A 19,669-nucleotide genomic window follows, 5' to 3' on the forward strand; every position below is an offset into this window, starting at 1 on the left:
TTATTGTTATGGTTGACATGTGGAATGTTCCTACATGTAGTCCCAAAATGTCTGGGGAGGTTATAGAACCTCAGAGAGATGAAGCTAAGCTAAGAGTTGGAGTGGGAGGGTGGCACAGGACAGATATGATAGCTAGTTGTATGTCAGTTTGACATGGCTAGAGTCATTTTGGAAGAGGGGATCTCAGCTAAGGAAAATGTCCTTACCAGATTTGCCTGTTACAAGTCTTTGCTGCATATTCTTATTTAGTGACTGATGTGGGAGGGTCCAAACCACTGTCAGTGGTTCCCCATGAGCCAGTGGTCCTGGGTTCTATAAGAAAACAGGCTGAGCAAGCCATGGTAAGCAAGCCAGTAAGCAGAGCTCCTCCATGGCCTCTGCATCAGCCTTCAGGTCTATGCCCTGAGTTCCCCAGATGATAAACTATAAGCTGTAAGATGAAATAAACCTTTTCCTCTCCAAGCTGCTTTTGCTCATGGTGTTTGTCACAGCAGTAGGGACCCTGACTAAGAGACAGGACTTTGGGGATATAGCCCCATTTCCTTCCCAGACTCTGCCTCCTGGTCCAAGAAACACAAGACGAAGTTGCCTCACACCCCCACCAACACAGCGGCACCACCACACCCTCCCATAGGGTCATGGAAAACGAAAGTTCAAAACATAGGGGCCTTGGAGTATCTAGAAGTCTGATTGAAAATAAAGTAGGTTTTCCAAAACCCAGAGAGGGGAGATTCCTCCCTTAAAGGCTTTTGGGGTCAAGAAGTACAACTTAATTAAAAGTAAAAATATGGTGGAAAAAAAGTCTGCCACATAGTGCTTGAGAGATGTCTCAGCCTTTGAAAGCACCAGCTGCTCTTCCAGAAGATCCAGGCCCAGTTCCCAGTACCCACATGATGCTCATAGCCATCTGTAACATCGGTTCCAATGGATCCAACACCCTCTTTTGGGTTCCATGGGCAACAGGTACACATAGACCCGTACTAGAGAGATGGAACAGCAATTAGGAGCCCTCACTGCTCTTGCCAAGGATCCAAGTTGAGATCCCAGCCCCCATGTGCTGACTCACAACTATTTGTAACTCCATTCTCAGGAGCTCCTACACCCTCTTCTGGCTTCCATGGGCACCAGGCACTCATGTGGTACACAGATATGTATGCAGGCAAAACATTCATATACAAAAAATAAAAATAAATCTGTTTTTGAATGCCAGCCATATTAAGTCCAGAATTAGGTGGCTACCTGACTTAATCCTGTTTATACAGTATTGAAGCAGAAAGCTCTTGAACTACGGGTGTGTGCTAGGGCTGAGCCACACCACAACTACAAACAGGTTTTTCCAGTCAATAACACAATCTCAGGATTCACAGTGTGATCAAATATCCTGCAACACATCCCAGTCTCTAAAACTGGGTTTCATGCTTGTTCCCTATCAGCAAAGAAAAGCGGGGGCATGTCTTAACATTCTCTCTGGCCCTCAGCAGGCTGACTCTGCAGGCACAGCAGTGAAGACCACGGGCGGCTTACCTGTGCAGCGTAAGAAATGGATGAGGGTGTCCCCACCTCTCAAAACATGTCTCTCCCTACCCCCAGGTCAGAAGGACCTCAGCTCCTAACACCCCCACAAGCCAGTCCAAGGCCAGGAAGGAGGAATGGTGAGCCTACGGCTGGAGGAACCAGCGATTCAGACACCACTCCAGATGGAGTTCAGCAGTCAGACAGAAGCTTAAGGGGCAGAGACACAGATGAAGGTCAGTCCCACATGCCCAGCCTGATGTCAGGCCCATGGCCAGTGAGGCCATGTCCCATCCCTGTTCTCAAGGGCTGAAGTATCAGAGCTACCTCTGGCCTTCAGACAAGGCTGGCTTCCAGTACCTTCGAAGGATTATCTTCTGGTGACTTCACATAAACCTTAACCTTGGGAATCAGGGCGCTCACCCCCACAGTGTGTCAGGTCCTGGATCTCTGTCACTCATTCCCAGTCTCAGAGCCCTTCCATCTGCCCCTGCCTTCAGCACCAGGACAATGCAGATGAATACCGGGGGCAGTCAGGGAGGAAATAATGCTGTCAATATTAGCAACATTGTCATGAAAATTCTCACAGTGGGCCTCTGTGGCTCAACCAAACAGTGGATCCCTGAGAACCCATGGGTGAAGCCATGGGACAGCAATGGGTGTCCAGAGCCAGATGCCTGTGTCTCTGATCTCCTGTGAGGTAAGGCCTCATTTTTGTTTTTAAATGCTGCTTCAAGAAGGGAATTCTGAGTGTCGTGTCAGTCAGCACAAACTGCTCAGGTTAAAAGGACAGTGTGGGCTCGCATAACTTGAGTCCATAGGTTTGGGGCCACCCCCAATGCCTGGCCTAATCCCCGACCCTGAGATCAGTCACTGTCAGCAGATATGCCCCCAAGCCCAGAGCAGGAAGATCAGCCCTCATCTGAGTTCCTTTTGGCCATATTCTTCACTGACTTGCATGATGTCCCAGCTCTTCCAGAACATTCACTGTGGCTGGAAAGAGCTGCCTCTGGTTGGTACAGCCTGACAGGTACCCAAAGGTGGAATATAAAAGGGTCAGGGTCTCTAGGAGTCTCTGATCTGCAAATGGGGACAAGGACTTTGGCTGGACAATAGGACAGAGCAGCTGCTGTCACCTATGCCAGTCGGGATGGAATCCATCAAAGCTCCGCAATCAGGGGGACCACAAGCCACATATTGGACACCTCTTCTTCCACAGCCCCCCAAAACTGTGAACTGAAAGTCTTGTGTGACACAATACCAGCATCCCACAAAGCTCCATCCAGTTCCCCAATACAAGTTGTCACATATCCTGAAGTAGAACTGATGCTCGATCATGACACCAGAGATGCCTCCTCACGTGTCACCTAAGGAAACAGAGGTTGTATCTCAGGGACTTCCATGCAGTTCCCCAGTGCCTCACTTTACACATGTTCCCAAGGAAGGCTAGATGGGCCTCATGCTGGGTCTCCAGTCCCTAAATGTCATGTTTTCCCAGCAGAGGATGAGCAGCTGTTCCGCTCCGTGGAAGGCCAGGCCGCCTCTGAGGAGGAAGAGGAAGAAAGGTGGCAGGAAAAGCCAGAGCACCCACAGGCCCACAGCGAGGTACCCCTGGTGCAACTCTCAGGCTGTGTGAGTAGGTAAGTGCCCAGATAGCCCCGGGCTGTCAAAAAGCACAGAGAGCAGCAGAAAGGCAGCTTCGCCTTGCAGGGCCCTTCACACCGGCTTCAGTTCTAGCACACAGCCACACTTAGCCCTGACAGCCCTTCCTGGTAGTCAAAGCTCAGAAGTAGGAACCCATCCCACCAAGTGCACAGATGAAATGAGGAGACCCTCAAGCCTGTGGGTGAATTTAGTTCCCACTGGCCATTGCTCCCTCCATCACTGTCCCTGAGACCCACCCATTCCTGTCATCTTTGAGCTTTCCATCACTTCTCACAGCACCGTTCAAAGCCCTCCTCTTCCCCAGCCTGGCCCTGGGCTGGTTCTTTCTCAGTTACCCACTGACATAATCACTGTACCATCTTAGAGGATAATGAAAATGGGTGTGGTACCCATCGGTATCTCAGCTTGCCTGGTTTTCCTGGGCTTCAGTCTCCTCTAACACTGTCTTCACGAGGACTTGAGGCCAGGGTGTAAGATACCTTCAAGGACAGCGTAGTTATTACATTGTAAAGCACTACCAGCTTTCTGGGGTGGTGGTATCACTCATTATTTATGTGCATACAGAGCACTTGTTGCGTAACTACTTGTGTGCCAGGCAAAATTAGAGACATTGAGAAAATAGTGAACAGATGGCTGCCCTGCCATCCTAGAGCCTTTACCATAGGAAGGGAGATAAGAAGAGAATGTGGAGACAAGGGAGGTGCCAGGAGAGCTGGAGGCAAGGAGGAGCAGGCAAAGGCTCTGGGGCGTGCTGGAGGGCCTGGGGGGGGGGGGTCTGTTGGCTGGGGCAGACTGAGTGAGGTGGATGAGAGGGTGTTAGGCAGGTTGTAGGGAACACCTCTGGCTGTTCCTCTGAGAAGCCAAGGAGCCACAGGAAGTGCTGAGCAGACAGGATCCGTGGCATCTGCTGGCAAAGGCTGGAGCAGCAGGACAGTGGAGTCCCTGCAGTGCTGACCCCTCCTCTCCTACAGGTGTGACGACCAGACAGCTGAGCCACTCAAGGCTTCCTTTGGCCACTGTGATGGCGCTGAGCACATCTGTACCCTAGAGCTGGAAAGCCATGTCACCGGGCTCGGGGAACAGCTGCAGACGCTGGGCTGCAGCAGAGAGACCCTGGGGACACCGGAGGAGGAGGAGGTCAGCAGGGCCCTAAGATGCCAGGTCTTACAGCTGGAGGGACTTGCAGTCTTAGAGCCCATTTCACAGAGGTGTGACCAGAAGTCAAGAGGTGTGGTTTCCTCCAATTTCACTTACTGGGAACTTTGATTGCCAGTTACAGAATCCCATGCCAGATAAACTAGGTTACAAAGCAGGAGCTTATAAGAACTGGGGGGGTGGGGAGATGGAGGGGTCATGGGCTGCAGGCATAGCTGGCCAGATGCATAATAAACATGGTTGTTTCCTTTCTGTGACTCTCTGAAGCCTCGGCCTTGAGTCGCAGGCTGAAAAAAAAATCTAGGGGTCATCAAAGATGGAATCTTTTAAAGAATTATTTATTTTATGTGAGTACACAGTAGCTGTCCTCAGACACACTAGAAAAGAGCATAGGATCCCATTACAGATGGTCATGAGCCACCATGTGGTTGCTGGAAATTGAACTCAGGACCTCTGGAAGAGCAGTCAGTGTACTTAACTGCTGAGCCATCTCTCCAGCCCCTAAGGATGGAGTATTAACAATTTAAAGATCTCAGCTACCTCTAGTTGTGATTCTAGAACCAGAGAACACTTCAACACACTGAGCAGTGAGTGTCCAATAAACCAGGACTAACCATGTCCCTGTGAGGAAAGACTACAGGGTGACTTACAGATAACAGGAAATGCCAGGTTCCTACAGTCATGTGCTTCTGGTAAGGATGAAGGTCAAACAGTCATACCAGGACCATTGATGAAGTCCCTCCTGACTTCTCCTGGGACACATGACAGCCAGGTGTCCCTGTCAGTGTAAGAGTCTGCCCTCAGGATCTCCACCCTGCTCTCTGCCCCTCACCCCCAGAGGGAAGCTAAGCCATGAGCAGTGGGAAGTCCCAGGTCAGAGCAGGGCCCCACAGTATACACTAGAGCAGGCTGCCTGACTTCAGTCCCAACTCTAGTACCTGTGTGACCTCGTTAGGGTTCTTCAGTATCTCCATGCTTTGGTTTCCACACTTGTAAGATGCCACCAAGCATGTGTCGAGTGCATATAGATGTGGGTAGTGAGCTCTTAGCGGTTCAGCTCTGACTGTCAGTACCTGGTGAAGACCTCCTGGGATTCTAGCTTCATCTGCTGTTTCAGGCTGTCTATTTTCACCTCAGTGCTGTTCCCTGAGGCCCTGATCCTGCTGCCCAGGATCTCCCCCAGGAGGAGAGAGCTGCTGTCCTTGGTGAAGAGTCTCCATTAGGTGTGAAGTGTGAACTGGCAGTCAGGGAATGCCCAGTGAAAGGCACAGCTGTCTCTTTTCTAAGTAAACTCCAAGGTGGCAGAACAAGAAAGCTCCAGAATGGGCCAGCCTCTAGTCCTGCGTGCAGTGAGTGGAAGCACAGGGCCTTTTCTACCCATCCCCAAAGCCAGAGGGACTCCTAAGCACCCTAGTAACAAGGGGTGCATCTCATCTCACATGCATAGAAGGGGAGCATAAGACATTTCCCCAGTCTCAACCCTGGGATCCTGGAAGCGCCCCCAGCCACACTTTGTGGATAGTGCACAGTTCCCTGGAATGCCCTTTCAGCCAGGGCCCCTGGACAAGATGAATGGGAACAGTCCACCAGCCTGCAGTATGTTCCTTCTGTGTAAGCCAATCACATTGGTTTCTACTGGTTGCCACCAGCACAGATTCATCAAAAAGAAACCAAGAGGTAGAAAAGAGAAGAGAGAATGGAGTCATTAGAGAACAAAATATGTGTGTGTGTGCATGTGTGTTTGTGTGTGTGCACGTGTGTGTTCATGTGTGCACATGTAAGTATGTATGTGCATGTGTGTGCACGTGCATGTGTATGTTCACATGTGTGTGCATAAGTATACATGTGTGTGCATAAGTGTGTAGTACACATGTGTATATGCACGTGTGTGCATGTCTGTGTGTGTAGCCATGTGTATATGTGCATGTGTGTGCATGTGTGTGTGCATGTGTATGTGTATGTGTTCACCGTTCCATTCACTGTGCAGTTTGGGCCAGGTACTTAGCTTCTCTGGCCTCAGGGTGGTTTATCTGCTTGGCTGCCTTACATGCAGGCCAGACTAGGTGATCTCTGCAAAAATATTCAGGAGGCAAGCAGCCTTGCTGAGGACCTGGGAACATCTATCATGGGGACGCGGGTCTAGGGAATGCACCGAAACCCTTTCTCTCAGGCAGAACTGCAGCAGATAGTGGAAACTGAGCATCTGAGGCTGGAACTGCAGATGGTGGAGACAGAGCGGGTCCGGCTGTCGCTGCTGGAAGAGAAGCTGATGGATGTGCTACAACTCCTGCAAAGGCTCCGGGACCTGGTGGGAACTCGGGGGGTCCTGGGGGAAGGGGGTGCTGGGGGTGAACTGGGGGAGCCAGAGCAAGGTCATAGTAAGACAGGCCAAGGAGAGTCTATAGGGGACACCGCAGGGAACAGGGGAGGCTGAGAGGCTGAGGCAGGCACTGATGGAACGCCTGTGTGGCAAGCCCAGGTTCTCATAGTCAGCAGGTGCTCCTCCATTGACAGATATAGAATGGAGCCAGGAAGGGAGGATGGAGCCAGGAAGGGAGGATGGAGCCAGGAAGGGAGGGTGGAGCCAGGAAGGGAGGGTGGAGCCAGGAAGGGAGGGTGGGGCCAGGAAAGGAGGATGGAGCCAGGAAGGAAGGGTGGGGCCAGAAAAGGAGGGTGGAGCCAGAAAGGGAGGGTGGGGCCAGGAAAGGAGGGTGGAGCCAGGAAGGGAGGGTGGAGCCAGGAAGGGAGGGTGGGGCCAGGAAAGGAGGTGGAGCCAGGAAGGGAAGGTAGAGCCAGGAAAGGAGGATGGGTGCAGGAGAGGATAAAGAGGAGCACGGGGAGATGTGTGGCTACTGTACCAGCTCAAAGAGCTGCACAGAAGCTTCTAGGAGCCTCTATGCTCCACATGCTGAGTGGAGACATGGAGGCCACAATCTGACCCAGCCTCTCTCGTCTCTCTTGAAGAACATATCAAAAAGAGCCCTGGGGAAGATGTTGCTGAATGCCCTGGACCGGAACCCCCCACAGGGTAGGCAAGGGTGCCTCTCAGAGAATGCATGCATGGCAGCCAAGGGCATCCCAACCAGGAACTCCAGCTCTGCTCTAAGCTCCTGAGTGTAGACCGGCCACTCTGTCCCAACCCCAAATGCCTGTAGGCCATAGTCACAACAGATTTCTGAAAGCAGACAGTACAGTTTAACCAGAACAGAGTGGCAGCGGCCACAGGTGACATCTAGAAGCCATCATGAGAATAGCAGACAAGAGTGGGATTGCCTGCTAGCAAGTCAGGCTGGTGTTGCTCACTGAGCTTGCTATGGGCAGAACCAGGGAAGTACCTCCTCAGTGCCCAGCTCTGACAGCTGACCTCTGAGAAAGGCTTATCCCCATCACACAGTCAAGAACTAGCTCAGCCAAGTGCCTGGGATTCACCTAAAGCTCCAGGCCCCATGGCCCCTGCTGCTCTGGCAAAGCTGAGAGCAGCAGAACTTCATCAGCTGTGACTCCACTGCTGACCCTGCCTCCCCGGGCCTCGTGGGGAGACAGATAGGTGAACCTTCACTTGCTGGCAGTAACTTAAACCGCCCATTACTGGAGACAAGGAGTAACTGGAACAGTGGCTCTCAACCCTCCTAACGCTGTGACCCTTTAATATGGTTCCTCATGCTGTGGGGACCCCCAGGCATAAAATTGTCTCATTGTTACTTCATAGCTGTAATTTGGCTACTGTTATGAATCGTGATGTGAATATTGGATATGCGGATGGTCTCAGGCCACAGGTTGAGAGAACTGCTGGTCTAGGAGTTAAGCAGGAACATTAGGGGCAGTGCTAGGCAAGGCTGGGAAGTGGTATGGGGCAGGAGGATAAGATGCAGAAATCCACCCTGGCTTATGCCTTTTGTTTCTCTCCAGAGGGCACACATGGTGCCTTGGCCGTCTTAGACACCTTGCACCAAGCCTTGGTTGGCTGTGAGCTTCTACAGAGAAATCCCTCAGCACCAGCATCCACGGCTCCTGCACACACGAACCCCTTCCTCATCTCCTGCTGAGCTCGCTGGCCCAGCCTTGGGCCACCATGGTTGTCCCCATCATCAGACCAGCCTTGACCACAACCAGACTAGCTCCATGATCCTCCATGATCAGCCTGACCACTGTGGGACCTAGCACTGGATGTCACTGGACCAGCCGCTATGGCCATCACCATCATCACACCAGCCTTAACCACAACCAGACTAGCTAGCCTCCATGTTCAACCTAACTACCATGGGACCCAGCACTGGCCATCACTGGACCCGCCGCCATGGTTGTCCTGGCTACCAGTCCAGCCTCCATGGTCAGCCTGGCCACTGTTGGATTGCCTTCTGCCATCTGAACACTCTCCACAAATGGTCAGACTCTTGTCACTCTCTCAGAACTCCGGCAGCCAAGGCTCCTTCCAATACTGGGTCTGGCAGCGATGACCCCTTTCTTGGACCTCTGACATTCTCAGACCCCCACACACATTAAAAGCCTGAAGTTGCTAGATCAGTCTGAACCTGAGGCTGTTGCCCTTATCCTGGGCACAGTACACAGTCATGTGCCTGCTAGGTCCAGTCTCCGGGGCACACCTAATCACTGTGGAATTCCCCACATCCAAGGCTGTGTTGAGACTAGGACTAGGAACAGCAGAGAGCTCCTAGGAGAAAATGAAGTCTGTAGGCTTGTGAGTGGAAGCTGGGCTGTCACTCCACCCAAGAGGAGAGGTGGGATGTGGGTAGGCACAGAGAGGAAAGGCACAAGCAGATCAAAGGAGGGATGCTACCAAGGACCCACCCCCTCAGCCCCTCAGGAGTCAGTGCCCAAGGCCAGGCACCAAACAGGTAGGTCTGAGCAGCGGGATGCCTCCTTTTGATCCTCCCTGCTCAGCCTGAGCCCACAAGGCCCTGCTTGCCCCAGCCGACTGAACTATCCTATTTGGCCTGCTCAAGAAAGGCCTGATCAGACTGTATGTGTTCAAGAACTTTGTGTGGACAACCATGCAAGGAAAAACTCCAGGGGACCAGGCAAAGGGGAACCCCCACTTTGGCAAGTCTAACTCTGTGAGCTCAACACTGACCCTCCCAGGAAAGACAGAAGAAAAATCACTGAATACTTCTGGGAGGAGGAGGACCATGACCAGTGTGGAATCTGCTCCTGCATCCTGGGCTTTGTTTTCTGTCTTTCTCGTGCTGGGATGTCCAAGCGCTACAGGAGTTCCCAACCATGCACACCATTGGCCTCACTCTGTTCTTCTTCAACAAGCTGCCATCGAGAGAAAGCATTTCACTGGAGCCTGACAGGTGCAGGTTTCATTAGAGCCTTGATAAACTGGGAGGGGGGGAAGTCCTGCAGCCCATCCCCAGAGCTGGCCAGTCCCAGCCAGGGGAGGGGAGACCAGAGGCAAGTGCAGGCTCGCTGAAGCAGCCATGATCACAGGCGATGTGTTTGGCTGTTTGACCTGGAGGAGGATCCCCCTATGTTGCTAAGGCTATCCTCCTGGCTCCCAGGTATCTGGAACAATAGGCCATAGTCCCATATGCAGCTAACTAATCCTGGAATAACAGAACACCTACTTCCTACATTTTTCATTTCCATGTCACTAAAGACTCAGCTTCTGGAGTTCCTAACCCAGCACATGGAGTCAGCCTTTAGCAGAAGGCGATCTGAAAAGACAGTCATCCCTGACTGTATCAGAGAGTCACGAACCATCTGACTAGGAATTGGAACATCTGGTTACCAGGCAGCTCTAAAGGATGAGGCCAGCCACATGCAAAGCCAAACGAGCAACACAAGCAGGGGATGCATATCCCAAGGAAGAGCCAGGAATTGCTCAGAGTTATACAACCGAACAGAGCAAAGAATTCTCCTCTAGGCTCAGAGACGACGGTAGGAACAAGGAAGGACTCCAGAGCCTAAGGACACAACCTAGAAAATTCTAAAACTGAATGCAGAGATGAAAGGTCTATGAACAAGGAGCAGAGAAATCTTAGAAGTGTTGGACAGCTACAACATGTATAACTAAGTGGGTGAAGAACACAGACGGAAGTTAAAGCAGAGATGACTTTGAATGTCCCCACACTCCTGTCAGACACCAAAGCACAGATCTAGAAGACTAAAATAGCACAAGCAGAATAAATGCAAAGCGAAATTAAAATTAAAGTGATACTGAAGCCAGGCATAGTGATGCACACCTGGAATTCCACCGCTCAGGGGGCTAGGGTGGAGAACCAGGAGTTTATGGCCAGCCCAAGCTAGATAGTGAGAGAGGAGAGAGAGAGACACTGAGATGGGAAAGAAAACAGCCTAATACCCATTGTGTCTTGCAAAGTTACTGTCCAGATCAAAGGAATAAAGACTTTCAGACAAACAAAACTCATCTGGGCTTACAAGAAATAAAAGAGGTTTTTTGGGAGAAGGGAAATTATACAAACAATCATTTTTGATTCATATAAAGAAAAAAACACAAAAGAAAGAATAAGTTAAGGTAGAAAAATCCCTTTATTCCTCTTATTCTTTCTTACCTAACCAAGAGCAGTTTGTTGATGATCTGAGAAGGAAGCATGTATTTCGTCCAGCTTTTATGAGTGGAATGCCCAGAACGGGCACAGGACAGCGAAGGAACTGGGAACGGCCTGCTATTGTGGAGCCTGGGTAGCTTTGCTGCCCGTCAAGCAGCACAGTTGTTGGAAATGGACTTGGATAGATGAGTGTTTCAATGTTAGAACAGCCACTAGGAAAGGAGTGGGGAGGGGCAGCGAAGGAGAGAAGGTGGGGTTACAGAAAATGCTTAATCAGAACCGCAAATGGCAGAATAGGAGCCAAAGACAGACCATCAGAGGTCAAACGAGCAGTCGAGGGAGACATGAGCACCTGTCAGAATCACCCTCAAATGTTAATGGTCTCATTATAACAACCAGAAGATGGAGATTCTCAGACCAGCTAGCCACATGCTGTCTGTCTGCAAGAATCCACTTGAAGAGGCTGGGAGACAGCTTAACACTTACTGTTCTCTCAGAGGACCTGGATTCAATTCCCAGCACCCACAAGGCCACTCACAACTTACTGTAACTCCTGTCCCAAGTGATCCAATTGCCCTCTTGTGACTTTTCAGGCATGCATGTGATACACAAACATACATTCCAGCACATACACATAAAGAAAGAAATAAACTTCTTCAAATAAAAGAAACCCACTTTAGATTTAGACACATGTGGATTCAGTGAAGTGGATAGAGTCAAGTACTACGTCGGCGGTGATCAACAGAAAGCCTAACTCACTGTGTTCACTTTAGACGACTTCAAGGCAAGGGAAAGGGTCCGGGGCAAAAGGCGCATCACATGGTATCAAAGGAGTCAGCTCACTAAGAAAAGAAAAGAAAAAAATAGCCAGGCGGTGGTGGCGCACGCCTTTAATCCCAGCACTTGGGAGGCAGAGGCAGGTGGATTTCTGAGTTCAAGGCCAGCTTGGTCTACAGAGTGAGTTCCAGGACAGCCAGGGCTACACAGAGAAATCCTGTCTTGGAAAAAACCAAAGGGGGAAAATAAAAAAGAAAAGAATGTGTCTACCTACCTACCAACAGCCACAAACTACCAGAGACAGAATTAACACAAAGCTAGGCATGGTGGTGCACACCTCCAGTCACAACACTCAGGAAGCAAAGGCAGCAGATCTCTGTGAGTTCAGAGCCAGCCTGTTCTACATAGACCTTGTCTCAAAGAAAAATATATTAATAGGACTTTCAAGAAACTGATGACAGAGCTGGAGAGATGGCTCAGTGGTTAAGAGCACTGACTGCTCTTCCAAAGGTCCTCAGTTCAATTCCCAGCAACCCCATGGTGGCTCACAACCATCTGATGCCCTCTTCTGGTGTGTCTGAAGACAGCTACAGTGTACTTACATATAATAAATAAATAAATCTTTAGGAAGAAAGAAAGAAAGAAAGAAAGAGAGAAAGAAACTGATAAGACCACTATTGTAGTAGCAGACTTCAACAGTTCTGTAAGATGCACACAGCAGGTATGACATCAGTAAATCTGAACCCACCACAACCACCAAGCAGATGGATCTAGTAGACACAGACTATTCCTCCCACAATGGCGCAAATGCAGTCTTCAAGCTCAGAAGCAGTCTCCACATTCAGATTACTAGGAGTGCCACCAACACTCCTAACTAATTAAACTATGGGGACCATGCAATGCTCTCAAGTGACAGCAAAATTAAACTGGAGTCTAATAACAGAGAGACAGCTTGGAAATCCATAAATGCTTAGAAACTGAGCACTATATTTCTACATTAAATAGATATCAAAGAGGAAATCTTGAGATTTCCTTTTAGAGATTTTCCTTGAGAAATCTTTTAGAACACTCTTAGCTAAATGACCATGGAAATATACCGCAGTCAGAATGTATGGGACATACAACAACAGCAGTGCTCAGAAAGAAATGCACAGCATGGAAATGTTAGCACAAATAAGACGTCCAAAAATCAATATTCTTCCACCTCAGGAAGCTATAAACAGAAGAGCAAAGTGTAAGACCAATACATCCCAATAAGAAGTGTACGGATGAAAAGAATAAAAGTCACAGCAGAAATCAAACTCAGAATAGGACCTTAGAAAAGCCAAAGCTGGGTCTTTGAAAAGATTAACAAAATTGGTTAATAAAAGCTTCTCACCAAGCCAGGCAGTGGTGGCACATGCCTTTAACCCTACCGCTTGGGAGGCAGAGGCAAGCAGATTTCTAAGTTCGAAGCCAGCCTGGTCTACAGAGTGAGTTCCAGGATAGCCAGGGCTACACAGAGAAACCCTGTATAGAGAAAAAAAAAACAAAAACAAAACCTTCTCACCAGGCTAATTAAAGAAAAGCCAGAGGAAACAACTTACTAATGCCAGAGGTGAGAGAGGGGCTGTCACTGCGGGGCAGCTCCTAACCACACCAGAAGTATTTCAAGTGTGACTGTGACCGTGAATAAGCCTTGTGAGCAAAATAAAAGGGGCCAATTCTTTGAAAAACACATAAAAGCCACACACAAGAAACAATCTGATACATATTAGATAATATAGTTAATAATTAACAAAACAGAAAAATAACAGGGCCCAGGACAGCTTCTCCAGCACCACTGAACCGTAGGGAAAAGGTTCTACAGTTCATCTACAGTCTCTTCCAGAAAGCAGAAGCAGGCCTTCTTTCCATCCCCTTCTGTAAGGCCAGGATGGCCAGCATGCTAGCAAATATCTCAAACAAGACAGAGCAAAATGTCTCAGAGGTACAGCTACAGCAAGTCATAGTCAACAGTGTAAGCTGGAGATGCAGCTCACTGGCAGACTATTGCCCTAGAAAAGGAGGGAGGGAGGGATGGAGGGAGGGACAGAGGGAGGCAGGAGAAAGAAAAAGAATTGCTCACCTTAGCCAAGTGGAACTAACATACTGTCGTATGGGAAGAAGGCTGGACACCATGGCCTCATCCGCATCCTTACAGAGAAGTGAAGCTGGTACACAATGCTTCTTGAGCCTTCAGAGCATTACTGGCCTACAGCCTGGGGCACTGTTTCCCTCACCCAGAGACCTTGAACTTAGATGGGATCTGGGCAAATGTCTAATGCCCTGGATACTTGCCTCTCCTAGCCAAGTACAAAGTTCAGGGTGAGACGGCTTCAAAGTGGGATTCTCTGGACGAAGGTCTGAGACATGGCCAACGCATCATCTACGATTGTCAGAAAGCTGTGGAATTACCTCACACCCATGCCTCAGTGACAAGGACTGCTGCCCTATTTCTAATTCTCTTGAGGGGCAGGGGGGTAGCCAGGGTGGTTACACACCAGGGTGGGCTGCAGGGAGAGAAACTGAGCCAGGCACAGGTGGGTGCACTGTAGGATCTCATACAAGTAATAATCACACTAGGGAACAGCATTGAAGAACTAGTTCATTTCTTGGAGTGGGGAGGGGTATTTATGTCCCCTGGGAGGTGGCCAGGGTCTCTCAGGCAAGATTTGTGCAGTTGTCTACCGTTGGTCAGGTTAGGGCTGTTGGAAGATACTTTATCTGCATACTCGGGGGCTTGGTTGCAGGGGTGGGAGCCTTAAAAGTTAAACAAGGAGTGAACCCTGATAGCTGTCAGGGTAATAAATTCCTGCTAGGATTGATGGTGGCGAGGCCAGCTTTATGGCGCCAGGCTGGGAGTGGGGAGGTAGCCAACCACTGTGGTCCTCATGTTTGAGGTATGCTCAAACATGGTTGAGCTCCCTGGACCCTCCTTCTGTAACCCTGGGCCATCATGGTCCCACAAAGGACCCTTCTTACTTCCACAGAGCTCAACAGCAGAGCCCATCATGCCTGACCAAAGACCAGATCCCACCACTTGATCAACCAGTCCACAGACCTTTCCAGAGCTCAAGGCCTGAGATGCCCAGACAGTGAGGAGTCAAGGAGAGTTCCTCACAGGGAGGTAACACTGTGCAGCTGGGCTAATGGCTGAAGCCGCATCTCCAGAGAGCTGTTGTCAAGGAAACTGTCTCCTTGAATCAAAATCTACAGAAATGATTCCACTCAAACAGAACCTCCCCTGACATTTGAAACCCCAGAATGGTAGAAACCAAGTTAGTTGGTAGATAGTGGGTCTCAGAATCCTGACCCAAAGTTGCCTTTGCTTCCTGTGAGTCCCAGGAGGCACTGTGCACCAATGCACTCCTTGGTCTATGCTGCTCAATAAAACTCTCTTCTCTTTTGTTTAATTGAAAAAAAAAATTTTTTTCTCTTTCACACAAACACCGGCTTTATTGAAAGAGGAAGCAAAATAAGTGTCTTTATTAGCTCACATATATACCAATAAGAGTAGCATTAAATATAAATGAAGAAGGGAGATGAGAAAAGCAAGGTAGTGTAACTGGGAAAAGAGATACACACACATGCACATGCGCACACACACACAGAGAATTATGCAAGTGGAAAGAAAATTGTACTCTAATAAATTTCATAAAAAAAAACAGCTGGGGTGTGTATAGTTGGTATGGGTCACTTTATTTTAAACCCATATTAAGGTTTTCTCTGTATGAATAATACAACTTATAGGCAAAGATTAATTCATATTCCCATTATTTTATATACCATGTATTGTTGAGGGCACACCAGGCCTGAGGCATGGTAAATGTGTAGGTACATCTCTGTGTAGTCAGCAAATGACTGAAGTTTCAAAGCAGGTGAAATTAAACTACTGTGTTTGCACATTTATATTTCCATATTGGCCCAATAAATAATACCAAAGAATGTAAAAAGTCTAAAACACAAAATCAACAATAATAACACCAAAATAACATTACCTGTATAAACTACCTGATACAGATGAACTTCACATTCAGTAACTCAGAAAAGTAAGACCAGTTATTTTCTATTTTTGCCTGCAAAACAAAGCTTGCAATTCATACCAAATATATCTTAGAAAAGGAGATTAAAAAATTTTATTGTTAATCTTTTTTACATGTAATGTGTTAATATATTGACTTAAACTCATTGCATCCTTTTATAGTACCCCTGTATAAACTAATATTATCAGCCAGAGTTCTACTAAGCATTTTAAAATTCTTTTTTCAATGTGAAAATCTAGGATTTCTTTGAAAAAAATGTTAGGCAATATATTCTGATCATGCTTTTCTGCTCCTCAAGTCTTTGAAGATCCTTCCTATCCGTCCAATTCCACAACCTTTCTTTCTCTCTTTTTAAAAAAACAATCAAATAAAATGAAGAAAAAAAATCAAGATACATACACACACAAACCCTACAAAAATGAAAACCAAAATATGCAAACAAATAACAAAAACCCAAAGTGTCCAATCAAAGCAATCTGACACAAAGTCTGCAAGAATTCCACTGAGCTTGCTCTGATCTGGTCATCTGCTGTGTGAGGAGCCTCCCCATGAGATCCCACTGGGGAAATCAGGAGTCGATTGCAGCCAGCTTCTTGCTTAGGGTGGGAGCCTGTGTCTACTTCCCCCACTCATCTGGAAAGTGCGGCCTTCTTAATAAAGGCCTGGTAACTACTTGATTGAAGGGTTCTTGATAAGGGAAGTCCTAACTTCCATCCTAGCATCAAGGGAAGAAAAACTTTCTAACATAAACTTCCTCCAGAATGAAATACCTGAATCCTTCCTTCGAAGGTGAGCAAGACTGTCAAGTATGAGCCATACCTGACAAGCAGAGTGTGGCAGGAGTTAGTGGAGGGAACACAAACTCAGCCACGAGGCTTGGTGATATCATCCTTGCTCTCCTGGCCCATGTGTGCTAAGTGCATCCAGTCAGCCCTGTCCCGAGAGCCTTGAGTCATCCCTGTTGTCAATAGCCAGCAAGAAACAGAAGATTCCAGCCATCAGCTCAGGCATACATCTCTGAAGTGATTCCACCAGCCCCAGTCAAAACTTTCAGCGACCATTATTGTGCTCTACCCCCAGCCCTGAGCTGGCTGAACAAGTCTTGGACACTGGAGCCAGGCGGCTAGGCTGGCTACATTTACATTTTCCTGCCAGAGAACTGAGAACTGCCCACCCGCTGAGCTGCGGAGGAGCACAGTGCAACTCGACCCAGCCAAAACAAAGGGATGGGTCCTTGGGTTCTCCCATAGATATTCAGAGCTGTACATTAAAATTTGAGCCTTGATCAAAGAACTTTGTCTTGGCTCGCTACTTCTCTCGCGGTCCTTCCCATTCATCCCTAGCTTTCCTTTCAGGAACCCAGTAACCCGTGGCAGCTGGCCGCTACAATTATGAGTTCACAGGCAATTCCACTAGGCTCCTCCCAGGGTCACCAGCGACCTCCAGGTGCTTGAGGTGTGGGCTGAAAAGGACGGCTGGCCACTCCAGCTTACTCTCTTTGCTCCTACATACTCCTGCCAGTCTCTCTCTCTCCCACCTTTCTGTCCTCCTCTGTGTCCCCTCCTCTTCTCTGCCCTCATGGCTCTGCTCTTGTCTGCCTCTACCTCTTCTCCAGATCTTCACCCCTCTCCCTTCACCCAACTAAACCCCCTTATACCAGATCTGTTGCGTGGTGTAATTCCTCAGGAAGGCACCTGGGCATGGGCTCACCAGGTACACCCTCACCGCATTATATTTCATAACAGTGACAACCGCAGCCCTGCTGAGATCCCACCTGCAGTGTCTAGAACTCTCCAGCAAAAACAAGCATTTCTGACCTACAAAAACCACCAATAAAAACAAACGAACGTTAGGGTGAAGCTGCTGTTTTGCAGGGTGGTGTGTTGCGCTGTAATAAATAACAAACACGTTCCCTACAGTAAACCCATGCTTCATTAACATACATGGTGGGGTGGGATGCCTGGCCAGTGATCCCTAAACAAGTTAAAAGCAGGAAACCAGCTGAAGAGCACTCATAAGCAAAAAGGTAGTGGGAGAAGAACATTCCTGCTCAGACCTGATGCTTCTAGTCCACATCAGATACAATACACCTGGACCAGAGGCTGAGCTGAGATAGGGCTGGGGCAGGGGGCAGGCAGCAGCGTGACCAGAAGGTAATCGAAGAGGGAAGCCTGTATGCTCTGAGGCTCCAGAGGCCTACCCCATACATACCCAGTGCCCTGCCCAGTGCCCTACAAAACATAATTCAAAGATGAATGTTTCAAAATTTAAAAAATAACAATAATACCCCCAGAACTTGAGACAGCCAGCATAGGGCCCTTGAATGGAAGGGTGAGAGTAAGGTATTGGATAGAGAGTTGAGGAGCAGAGCAGGGAGCACTGCGGTTCCGCAACAGGTCAGGGAAGCACACAACAGTGTGTGAGACCAGCTGTCCTGTTTGCTCGTTCTCACTCTTTCTCTAGAAGTGCGTCTCTGGAATTTTGGAATTGTACTAAGGGTCTGTAACTCGTTAAAAATGTTTTCTGGGAAATTCTAACCAATGTCCTTCTTTCACCTTCTGGCAAAAATATTCCATTGACCTTAAATTGCTTTCCTCCCCTGACACCCAACTAAGAGGAAGGAATTCTACACTGTCACCACTAGGTGGGGAACCCACTCACGGAAGCACAGAGGACGAGGTTTCCAGCTCTCCCAGCCTGAAGAGGGAGTTCAAGGTCAACTTGAGAGGGTCTTAGGACAGTCCCTTAGAATCTGCTCTGTTTTTAAACTTATAAATGTTCATGTTTGTAAATTTATATATTTTACTGTTTTGCTTTTTTTTTTTTTTTTTTTTTTTTTTTTTTTTTTTTTTGAGGTGTGTCTTAATCAGTTTTACTGCTATGGACAGACACCATGACTAAGGCAACTCTTATAAGGACATTTACTTGGGGCTGACTTACAGGTTCAGAGGTTCAGTCCATTATCATTAAGGCAAGAACATGGCAGCCTCCGGGCAGGTATGGTGCAGGAGGAGCTGAAAGTCCTGCATCTTCATCTGAAGGCTGCTAGCAGAATACTGACTTCCAGGCAGCGAAGAGCCCATGCTCACCGACACACCTACTCCAACATAGCCACACCCACTCCAACAAGGCCACACCTCCAAATGGCGCCACTCCCTGGACCAAGCATATACAAACCATCTCAAAGTGGGTCTTGCTATGTAATTCAGATTATCCTCAACCCTCCTGTCTCAGAACCTTCCTGGGTTCTGTGATTATACACAGTTTTCTAGTTTTCTCTGAATTGATAATATTCCCTTCGGAGACACAGGCTCGAGAGGCTCAGGAGGCATGCAAATATCACACCCGTTTCTTTCTGAGAAAGCCGGAAAGTGAGAGATTTATTTGAGATTGAGTCTCAAAGTGTTGGTCAGGCTGGCTCCAATTCACAGAGATCTGCCTGTCTCTGTCTCCCAAGTGCTGAAATCACCCACCCCAGCTTTCTAGAAGCAGAAACAACTGCTAGGGAAGGACACTGACCACCCGGAGAGCCCTAGGACTTGGCTTGAACACAGACAGACAGCAAAGTCAAGAAGACACAGAGCATCCAAGCAGGCCAACGATGAACACAGAAAGCACAGCAGGAAGCAAACATCTCGCATGCAAAATGTCTAGGAAACACTTAGACAGGGTTAATTCAAATTCTTCCAATTGAGATAGTCCCCCCAAATGGAAATGGAATACATTCTGCTGTTCTTCTTGCAAAGCCAGCATTATCCTGATACCACAACCCAATGGCTATTTTTTTAAAAAGAAAGAAAAGAAATACTATAGCACCATATCCCTAAAGAACAAAGATACAAAATTTCTCCATAAAACATACACAAAAGGATTAGACAGCCTGCTGTGCTATCAGACACCTGTAACCTCAGTAGTAGGTAGAATGAAGAGTTTGAGGCTAGCCTGGGTTCTATAAGACACTAC

At 48.3% G+C, this 19,669-nt stretch overlaps 1 protein-coding gene across 2 annotated transcripts in view; it reads left to right on the forward strand.

Annotated features, from left to right (window-relative positions):
• The window catches only part of Efcc1 (EF-hand and coiled-coil domain containing 1), a 28,542-nt gene extending 17,007 nt beyond the window's left edge, over positions 1–11,535 (forward strand). The window contains exons 3-8 of one of the 2 annotated variants that reach the window (XM_031382475.1): positions 1,591–1,748; positions 3,014–3,152; positions 4,149–4,314; positions 6,503–6,640; positions 7,297–7,360; positions 8,242–11,535. In XM_031382475.1, the coding sequence (XP_031238335.1) occupies positions 1,591–1,748; positions 3,014–3,152; positions 4,149–4,314; positions 6,503–6,640; positions 7,297–7,360; positions 8,242–8,378 (802 nt within the window). In that variant the 3' untranslated portion in view covers positions 8,379–11,535. Of the gene's footprint in view, positions 1–1,590; positions 1,749–3,013; positions 3,153–4,148; positions 4,406–6,502; positions 6,641–7,296; positions 7,361–8,241 lie in introns of those variants that run through there. The other variant, XR_004122157.1, reaches the window with a different exon arrangement.
• Positions 11,536–19,669: the final 8,134 nt, after the last annotated feature.

The sequence above is a fragment of the Mastomys coucha genome, unplaced genomic scaffold (assembly GCF_008632895.1).
Source record: "Mastomys coucha isolate ucsf_1 unplaced genomic scaffold, UCSF_Mcou_1 pScaffold20, whole genome shotgun sequence".
NCBI lineage: Eukaryota > Metazoa > Chordata > Mammalia > Rodentia > Muridae > Mastomys > Mastomys coucha.